Source organism: Diplodia corticola (genome assembly GCF_001883845.1).
Source record: "Diplodia corticola strain CBS 112549 chromosome Unknown scaffold21, whole genome shotgun sequence".
Lineage (NCBI taxonomy): Eukaryota > Fungi > Ascomycota > Dothideomycetes > Botryosphaeriales > Botryosphaeriaceae > Diplodia > Diplodia corticola.
The window spans coordinates 487,549-497,483 of NW_017971500.1; the positions used below are offsets into that span (position 1 = coordinate 487,549).

The 9,935-nt window shown below is 57.3% G+C and overlaps 3 protein-coding genes across 3 annotated transcripts; 2 read left to right on the forward strand and 1 right to left on the reverse strand.

The window, feature by feature from the left end:
* Window positions 1–129: 129 nt before the first annotated feature.
* On the forward strand, window positions 130–3,203 carry BKCO1_21000152 (nuclear pore complex protein; the record flags this gene model as incomplete). Its single annotated transcript, XM_020272666.1, has 2 exons — window positions 130–2,779; window positions 2,845–3,203. The coding sequence occupies 2 exons, from the start codon at window positions 130–132 to the stop codon at window positions 3,201–3,203; spliced, it is 3,009 nt and encodes a 1,002-aa protein (XP_020130964.1).
* A 1,621-nt stretch (window positions 3,204–4,824) lies between these two features.
* On the reverse strand, window positions 4,825–6,380 carry BKCO1_21000153 (pantothenate transporter; the record flags this gene model as incomplete). The annotated part of the gene is made up of 3 exons (XM_020272667.1): window positions 4,825–5,010; window positions 5,079–6,212; window positions 6,261–6,380. 3 exons carry the CDS (start codon window positions 6,378–6,380, stop codon window positions 4,825–4,827), a joined length of 1,440 nt encoding a protein of 479 aa, XP_020130963.1.
* Window positions 6,381–7,333: 953 nt separating this feature from the next.
* Window positions 7,334–9,102, forward strand: BKCO1_21000154 (fatty-acid amide hydrolase; the record flags this gene model as incomplete). The annotated part of the gene is made up of 4 exons (XM_020272668.1): window positions 7,334–7,606; window positions 7,660–8,478; window positions 8,537–8,939; window positions 8,993–9,102. 4 exons carry the CDS (start codon window positions 7,334–7,336, stop codon window positions 9,100–9,102), a joined length of 1,605 nt encoding a protein of 534 aa, XP_020130965.1.
* Window positions 9,103–9,935: the final 833 nt, after the last annotated feature.

A 9,935-nucleotide genomic window follows, 5' to 3' on the forward strand; every position in this document is an offset into this window, starting at 1 on the left:
GCCGCGCATGTTTTGCGGCTGAGCGTCACCACCGCCAGGCCATCTCCCGCGCCCTTCGCACCGCACCCGCGCCGCCGCCCGCGTCCTTCTGTCACCCTTCCACTCGCTTGCTGAAAGGCCCGCACGGCAATGGCTCCGATCCCACGCCCAGCATCCGCGCCTCGGCGGAGGTCGCGACGCGGATCGAATTCCAGCGCCGCCTCGGACCACACAGCCCTCCGTTTGACATACCGCGCGCACGACGAAGACCTCCATCCGTTGCGATCGATGGCCGAACGCGTTGGCAAGGAGGTGGAGAGGTTTGCCGAGAGCGTTGACAGCTGGCTGAAGGACATGAACGACCAGAATGCCACTCCCGTCCAGAAGCATCACGCCACCCTGAACCTCGTTAAGAGGCTGAAGAAGGAAGCCGAGGCCAACGTGCGTACGCTACGGAAGAAACTAGCCCAGGAAAACCGTGGAGCGCCTAACAAGCGCCTCGATCGCGTGCGCGATTCTGAAATCTTCCAATCCATTGAAGATGAAGACCCTCTTCCCGTTTCCACCACCCAGAGCTCGTTGAAGCAATGGCAGTCGGAGGTCGCTACCTGGGAGTTGCTCCGGATTCTTCTTGAGCACGACGAGCAAGAGCCGGGCACGGATGGCAACAAACAGAAAGCACTGGCAGGAATGCCTACGCTCCATAGGTTCACCACCGAGAGCGAGGTCTGGGATCGTTTCATGTTCGAAGAGGACAGCGCTCGGGAGAAGGAGCTCATCTTGCGTTGGCTGGAAGAAACGGCGGACGAGGCGGGAGAGGATATTGCTACTATAATGGAGGAGAAGTCTGGCCGGGGTAGTGGGACGTGGTCGCAGGGCTGGCTTGATACGAAATTGAAGCTCAAGCATGAGAAGAGACTTCGCCCATTCGAGAGGTCCGCGGAAAAGGCTCTTGCTAACGTCCGGCGTGACGATACAGGCGAGCCAGTTGCATACCAGCTGGACCCGGATGCTCCTATGCGCCAGGCCCGTGTTCTGGAGAAGTCGGATGAGGATTATGAGAACGCTGCCTGGATGGCAGTGTGGGAGATGATGAGACGTGGCAAGCCCTGGCAATCGATCTGGGACTGGTGCAACGAGCACAACGAGCAATGGCGGGCAGTCGCATTGGGCAAGTCCTACGACAACCAGGACCGCCGGACTTCGTTGCGCGGGTCCAACTTCGGTTCGCTCTGGCGCCGTGTGTGCTACGCTGCGGCACAGGCCGGGCAGAATGAGTTCGAGAGCGCCGTCTACGGTCTTTTGGCGGGCGACGTCGCGTCAGTCGAGCCGATCTGCAGAAATTGGGACGACTTCCTCTACGTGCGACTCAACAATGTTTTGCTGGCTCAGTGGGATCAATACCTGCACCAGAATCTACCCTCTGCCGTCCCGCAGGCCTCGTCGCGGCTCGCCTCCCCACCTAACGCTCTTCAGCTGGAGGGCGCTTCACCCAATCCAAACCGATTCGTCATCGACTATCTCACGGAATTTGCACCCACCAAACATGAGAGCAGGGAGCCCATGAAGATGATTCAAGGGGCTTTGATTGGAAAATCGTTCCAGGATCTCGCATACAACATGGGCGTCGCTTTGTCAAGTAAAGCCAACGAGGCATCTCAGTCGACGCTGCTGCCGGCGGTGAATCTGGAGACGAAAGAGCAGTTCCTTGGCCTTGCCGATAACTACGATGCTATTCGAGTCGTTTCACACATGCTTCTTATCAACAAGGCTTTCGGTATGGAAATCGACGAGTCCCCCGACCGACACATCTACGAAAATGTTTTGGTCAGCTACATTGACTTCCTACGTATGGCGGGCAAGATTGAGCTTGTGCCGCTCTATGCGTCGCTGCTCTCCGAAAAGCGCTCCTGGGTCGTCCTTGGAGTCGCTTCCACCGACATTCGTAACTTTGAGGAGCAGAAACTTCAGGTCCAGCTTATGGAAAGCTATGACATTGATCTCGACGAAGTGCTTGAGCACCAATTCGAGTACTCGATGTTGGCAGCAAACTTCCGACTGATCCCCGACGACTATATTCGGAAATACGAATTCCTGGAGCCAGCGAAGCACCAACAATGGCCTGGTCAGCGTGTTCGCAAAGCCTTCCTGCCAGACGGTGTCAGACCAGAGGATGAGATGCTCATTCGGAGTTGTGAGTGGTGGATGCATCTCCCGGAGAGGTGGCACAAGACTTTTGTCGCGTTGGCAGAGTCCCTGAAGTCTTTTTTGCTCTACGGCCACATGGGCGCTGCCGTCAGGCTCATCGAGCGGTTGCCATACCGCCACGTTTCGAAATTGAAGACGGCCGAAATGCCGATGATTGGTCGTAGTATTGACGTTATGGAAGATGAAGACGATACGTTCGTCACCGTAGAGGGAGACTCCAACCATCGCCGCTCCTCTCGTAACATGCGTCCCACAGTTCAGCAACGGCGCTCGCTCTCGCCAGAGACGATTGAGATGACAAGAAAGATCAAGGCGGAATTGAAGGACGATAGCAGACTCTACTTCGAGCTTCAGCAACTCGTCCAGGCGATCAAGATGCTCGACGAGTGGCGAATCGAAGAAGCCGAACTGATCAAGTATGAAGCTGAAACATCATCATCCCTTGTGGAACACGACAGTGTTAACGACTCACTCAGCCTTAAATCGACCGGCGGAGCCATGCCTCCCAAGAACAAGATCCGCAATCTCCTCGAGAGCGTGTGCGAAGCCGCGAATCCCATCCTCGGCGACATACTCATGCTCGCGTGCGACGGTAAAACTACTTTCTTGCCACATCCCCTTACCTTTTGAGACGTTTGAGGCTGACTCTTTGCATAGACGGCGAAGCCGAGCAGCTCATCCACCTTCGCCGCGCGTATCTCCCTGAAGTGATCATCGGCTACCACAGCGTCCTCCACAGCGCAGCACACATGGTTGGCCGCGACAACATCACACGCTGCATGGACCTCGCCACGACGCTTGCGGCGCCGGAAAACGCCGATCTGACCAGCGTGTTCTTGGAGACGGGTCGCATGCAGGAGCTCGTCAACGCGTTCGCGCACTCTAGCTTGGCGATGATCAGGTTGTCGGAGGGCAGCGGGAAGAGAGAGCCGAGCAAGAAGCGCACGAGGGACGGGCAGACGATGAGGTTGTGGGAGATCAATACGGGAGATTCGGAGAATGGGGCACAAGAGTGAGGTTGTGTTAGTCATGAAGAAGAGACCTTTGGGGACTGGGGGGAGAGCCTCGGCGGGGAACGGGTGTATGGAGGTGGATGGTAACATGGCGTTGGTGTGTGGAGAGTGTTCAAAACAAAAACAAGCATTGCGCTTGCAGCGAGGCGTCTGGGTTTGGACGACGACAAAGATGGAACGAGAGCTTGCCAGCTTTAATCGTATGTAGAGAACAATGCAAACAAGCAACATGGGAAGCACGATCGTTAGAACACCACCCAGACAAAGTGAGCTACGCGGTCGGAGGCAGGCGGCATCCGCGGCGCGTACCTGCATTCGGGACCCTGAGATGGTCAAAGGGTGGTTCGGGACACCCAACGTCACTTGTGTTGTCAGCGTCTGTCGTGTTTGCGAACAACGCGCCGAGAGTAATTTGATCGTTGCCACTGACACCTTCGCTGATCGCCTCTCCCGCTTATGGGTGAGGACGCGCTCGGTAGTGGGAAGAGCTAGGAGCCGGACTTGAGCCACCAGCTCGCAGCGCAGCTTCGTTGATGAGAGTCACGTACATGGGAAGGTCAAGTAGCGGCACGTCAAACAAAGACGCGTCAAGTGGAGGCGCGTCAAGTAGAGGCAAGTGAGGTAAAGACAAGTGAGGTAAAGACAAGTGAGGCAGAGGCAAGTGAGGTAGAGGCAAGTGAGGCAGAGGCGGGCCAAGCAGAGGCAGGTGAGACAGAGGCGGGCCAAGCTGAGGCAGGTGAGACAGAGGCAAGTCAGGCAGAGCAATGAAGAAGAAGAAGAAGATCTATTAAACTAATCTTGAAAGAAGAAGCCCAAAGGCCCTTCTTTTACCAACCCAAAAGCAAAGGACGAACCTTCGCAGTTTGAGCTGCCCACAGCAAACCCGGGAAGACCCATCGGCTGTGAGCACCACTGACCACGCATTGTTTACCGAGGATAGCGTCCGTGACCTCAAGATGTTGTTGGTGTTGACCCGGATTGCTCAGTTCTTTCCAACGGGATTTTTCTTACTTGTTTTTGCGATCAGTGCCACAGCTTGAATCTTGAAGTGAGCAGTTGACTGTTTTTTCTTTTAAGCTTTGTGTTTTTGCTGGCACTTGATCCAAGCGGAAAAAGGATGAGGATGAAAAGAAGAGGAGTGGGTTGGGGGGGAGGGGGGTTTATAAGTGTTGGGCCGGCTGTGAAAATATTAGCGTCAGCTGCCCTGGACCCTGGACCCTGAGCTCGGTTGCCAGGCAACAAAGGTGTTAGAACGTGGTAGAAGTTTCGGGTGTGTGTGCCTCTCACTTGCGACTTCCGTTCCTGGCGCGGTTGTGAGTGCCTAGTCTGGTACCCGGTTCTGCGCACGCCCACTTCAATCACCTTCAACCCAAAGGAACGCCGCGTCGGAAGGTATAGCCGACCGGCCACACTAGAATCAGGGCAACGTCATTGCCTGCTCGGGAGGCAGCGTCTTAATCACCAGCAGGAGGGCCATGAGGCCAAAATGGGGACGGCGATACCGCTCAAGCACCGAGAAGGGTCCTCATCAGTGTGGACAAAATTCAACATTATGGTGGTATGTATGTACACATGCTAACCGGTCAACCTTTCCCTGGTTCTGAGCTACCGTTAACAGTCGTCGTCACACCTTCTCACCCGCCACGGTACCATCCACCCCCTCGACAACGCTACCTTCGTCCCTTTGCTCCGTCTCGCTACCGGCGCCGTCCACGACGCGATTCTTGTCCGTCCGAACCGTCCACAGGAGCAAGATGGTGGTCCAAACCACGAGCGCGATCGAGCAACCAATCATGGCCCACATACCTCTCTGTCATCCTTCGTCAGCTACCAACCCTTTTCCCTTTCCTACAAGCGATATGACGAATGAAGACTTACCGTAAACTTTGGCGCAAAGTCGGCCGAGTAAAACACAATGGACCACCACGCGTTGAAGACGTTACTTCCCATGTTCATGGCGGCCACGACAACGGCACGCAGCATGTCCTCCTCGTGGCGCAGGGCGTCGTTGGCCCAGGCGAAGAAGGTGGCCTGGCAGGCGTAGACGCTGCCCGCCCAGTAGTAGGCGCCCATGACGGCGGTGGTGTTGTTGAACTGTCCCAGGATGATGGCGGACGTGGCGACGCCGGTGAGGCCGATCCAGAAGCCGACGAGGTAGCGGCGGCCGCCGAGGAAGTCGGTCAGCGTGGCCCAGAAGAGGGTCGAGGCGATGCCGACGGCGGGCACGCCGGTGGGGTAGTCGTTGAGCTGGGCGACGGTGTAGGTGCGCGAGGGGTGGGCTTTGAGGTACAGTGCGAGCAGGGTGTTGGTCGAGAAGGACTCGGTCTCGCCGGCGATGATCCAGAGGATGACGAAGGCGTAGAAGTAGAAGGAGGTGAGGACGCGCTTGGCGAAGGCGAAGGTCAGCGGGGCGCGCTCGGGGACTTCGGGCACGCGGGAGATGGCGAGGGCGCGCTCGCGCGGGGAGAGGTACGGGGCGGTGGTGGTGCTGGGCGTGTTGGGGAAGAGGAGGAAGCCGTAGAGGGCGACGGGCAGGGTGATGAGGCCGTCGATGATGAAGAGCCAGCGCCAGCCCGTCAGGCCGCCCTTGTGGTGCAGCGACTTTTGGATGCCCGTCTGGATGAAGCCGCCGAACATGGTGCCGGCGAGGCCGGAGGCTGTGAAGATGCCGCTGCGCTTGCCGAGCTCTTTGGCCGTGTACCACGAACCGAGGATGTAGTGAGTGCCGACGAAGGTGGTGGATTCGGCGATGCCTTGGAAGAAGCGGATGGCCATGATATGCTCCGGTTTGTGAACGGACGCAGTGACCATGGTAAGGCAGGCCCAGACGATCATCATCGAGGGGAAGAAGATGCGGGGCGAGATATAGTACAGGGCCAGATTGGAAGGGATCTGGCCGATGATATAGCCACAGGTGAAGATGGTGTTGATTTGGGTGAGCTGATTGCCTTTGAAATGAAGGTCTTCCTCCATGCCCGAGACGTAGGCATTGGTGAGGTTCGAGCGGTCAAGCTTGACGTCCGGTCAGTGGTGAAAATGGAGGGTAAAGGCTCAACGTACGTAGTTGCAGAAATAACTCAGGCAACAAAAGGTGAGAATGAAAAAATCAATCTTCTGGACCAATTTGCGCTCTTCCTTGGTAGCCTGAGAAGGGCCAAAATACGCCCGCACCCTCTCCATTGTGGCCATGACCTCTTCTCGAGCCCCAGGGCTTTGGGCTTCACACGGTCCTGGGAACTAAACTCCCGTGACTGGGAGACGGCGATGTCGGCGGGAAAAATCAAAAACTCGGCATCAGCATCCGTAGATATTTGGGTCGGTTCGAGGGCAATAAATGAGCGGCCAGCGGCTGTGGCGATAGCAAAGGAGGCGAACGGAAACGGGCGAAGATTGCCGGCAGGTCAAGACCGATCTGATCTGATAGGGCGATAAGAGACCGGGGGGTGGTCGCAAGTAGGTGGAAAGATACAGCGGCGATGCAGGCGAGTCAGCGACTCGATGCGCACGGATGCTCTCTGACGCGTCGACGGCGTGTTCGCTTTGTGTGCCGCGTTAGGAAAGACTCATCAACTTCTGTGATCGGACGCCCAAGAGTGCTGGTGCTGCCCTTACTGGCAATCCCGGCCATCATCTCGGCCAGCCTGTGTAGCTGGACGTGCCGAGGCAGTGTCGGTTGCGGGGCCGGCTACGGCGGCCAGCTACGGCGGCTATACCGACAAGTATCGGTTGATCGACTTCCAAGCCCGTCTCATCAAGATAACACTGCCGAACCGTCTTCCAAGCACCGGCGGCCGAAAGGGGAAGAATGGAGCGCCGCACTTACTAAGACGGGAAGGGAGTCTGAGAGAGTGCTTCTGCTCACACACCCTGTCTTCCACGTGGCGGGGAATGTGTTTTCTGCCGCCTGATGTCGGCTGTGTCCTTTGCATCCCTGTGTAGGTACTCCGTAGCAGCGGGTGACGTCGACGAGGCTTGCCCGCTAATCGGCTCGGGAGTAGACCGAAGGAAGCCGATGGCGCGCCAAAGGTGGGACGCTTGCCCGCCCGGCACTGCCAGTACTTCGACTACACAAGAACCGCTGTGAGTCCCCCATCCGCCGCCGCATTCGTCTTGCCCTCGGAATTCCTAACGCAATGCCAGCTTGGGAGGACATCGCCGCCAAAAAGCGCCAGGAGCTGCTCGACTCCATCCCGCAGGAATGGCGCATTCCCGCGGACAAGCTGCCGCCCGACACCCAGCTTGACGTGACTGGCTTCCCCGAACAGTCTGGTTGGTTCTCGGACGAGGAGCTCGCCATCACCAGCACGCCGGCAGCGCAGATACTCGAGAAGCTCAAGAGCCGGCAGTGGACGTCTGAGCACGTCACCAGGGCCTTCTGCAAGAGGGCCGCCGCTGCCCACCAGCTGGTACACTTTGGCGCATTGCCGTTTTGCAAACACGCTGACCCTCACGCTCCCAGACGAACTGTCTCTCCGAAACCCTCTTCGACCTCGCCATCTCCACCGCGCGCTCCCGAGACGAGCACCTCGAGAAGACGGGCTCGCTCGTCGGGCCCTTCCACGGCCTGCCCATCTCCATCAAAGACAACTTCCAAGTCGTGGGCAAAGATGCCACCCTCGGCTTCGCGTCGCTGGCCGGCAAGCCCGCGGCGTACAACAGCACGCTCGTCGACATGCTGCTGGCCGCCGGCGCCGTGCTGTACGTCAAGACGAACGTGCCGACGGCCATGATGATCGCCGAGTCGGTCAACAACGTCTTCGGCCTCACGCGGAACCCGCGCAACCGCGCCCTGACCCCCGGCGGCAGCAGCGGCGGCGAGAGCGCCCTCATCGCCTTCGGCGGCAGCCCGCTCGGTGTCGGCAGCGACATTGGCGGCTCGCTGCGCATCCCCGCCGCCTGCACCGGCATATGGACGCTGAGGCCCAGCCTGGGCAGGTTCCCAACCCTGAAGACGCAGTCCGGGCTGGCGGGGCAGGAGGCGGTAGCCAGTGTCAACGGCCCGCTTGCGCCGTCGTTGGAGAGCGTGCTGCTCTACTCGAAGACGGTCGTGGGCCTCCAGCCGTGGCTGCAGGACCCCAAGTGCGTGCCCATTCCGTGGCGCGAGGTCGAGGTCCCGAAGAAGCTGAAGCTGGCTGTCTTGTGGCATGACGGTGTCGTCATGCCGACGCCGCCCGTGAGGAGGGCATTGAAGGAGACAGTCGAGAAACTCAAGAAGGCAGGGCACGAGATCATCGAGTGGGAAAGTCAGGGGATGCACGCCCAAGCAGGCAGCCTGATTGTACGATGCCCCACAGCCAAAGTTTCGTTCGCGCTTGCAAGGCTGACATTCTCATAAGCAACGCATGTTCCTTGCAGACGGTGGCAAATCCGTTCGCAAGCTCTTGGGTCCGACTGGCGAACCCTTCCGGCCTGAAATGGCCGCCTACGAATCAGCGACGGAATTCGGTGTCCACGAGATGTGGCAGATACATATCGAGCGGACGGATCTACAGAAGCGCTACCTAGACCGTTGGAATGCTGCAGAGCTGGACGGGATCATCTGTCCAACGACACCGTATGCGACGGTCGAGCATACAAAGTTCAAATACGTTGGATACACGTGTGTGTACAACTGTTTGGACTACTCGGCCGCATCTTTCCCAGCCGGCATTGCCGTAGACAGTGCACTAGATGAGCTCTCAGCGGAAGAAAAATCCCGAGAGCCCTTTAGTGAGTTTGATAAGGTGACGAGGGATGATTGTAAGTCTCTTTGAACAGTTCCTGGTCCTTGGGGTTACTGACTTGGATTGTAGATAATGTGCAGGCGGTGCATGGTCAGCCGATCAGTCTGCAAATTGTGGCGAGAAGATTGGAAGAGGAAAAGGTGCTAGGGATGGCTGGTAGGATATTGGAAGCCTTGTGAGCTGACAGCTGGATAGTCCTGTAGATATACACGGAGCTCGGAACAGGGTATATGCGCCCTCCCTGACATAACAAATCAGACTCGCCGTGTTGCTGTGCGAACAAGCTTGTTCGACGATTGCTACACAGCAAGGCCACTTCACCCTAATAGTCGTGGTTCCTCTTCATCTCGGTTTCACTTTACGCTCGCACACAGGATGACTTGCACCGCGCTGCCCCGCTTATTTGTACCACGTACAAGGGGCGACAGCCACTTGAACTATGCCATGTCTTCAAATGTGCAACTGCAACCAGGCTGGACAAATTTTTTGATCTCATGCAGGCTATACTGACCGTCAATATTTGGAGGCTCCGTCGTCGGGCTGCTGATTCATCTCACTCTCTTTTTTTTTTCATTCCAGCCTGTGCTCTGCCTTAAGATGGACCTTGCGGATGAGCCGAATATTTTTTGATAGGTAACCAGACCGCCGCCGCAAGTAGACCGACCCAGCGAAATTCTTCGCATGTTGGCCGCCAAAAGTCGGCGAGCAGAGCTGTAAAGATCCGGTGGATGGGTTTACTGACTTCTTAGAACTCGGCCCGCGATCCATCCGCCAACCACTGCCTTTAATTTGCGTCGACAACTCACACAAGACTTGGACAACAGCCCTTGTAGATCCGAATTGCGAAACTTTGGTTGTTGTGAATAACTTAGTCCACCGGTCAGGATGCCGCCTAGGTAGTAGAACCCGAGAAAAAAAGAAAAGAAAAGAAAAGACAAAGACCATTTCCCTTATCCACATCTCAAGCACCACCCTATTTCCTGCCCCCACCAACCTCCCTCCCCCCTCCCCC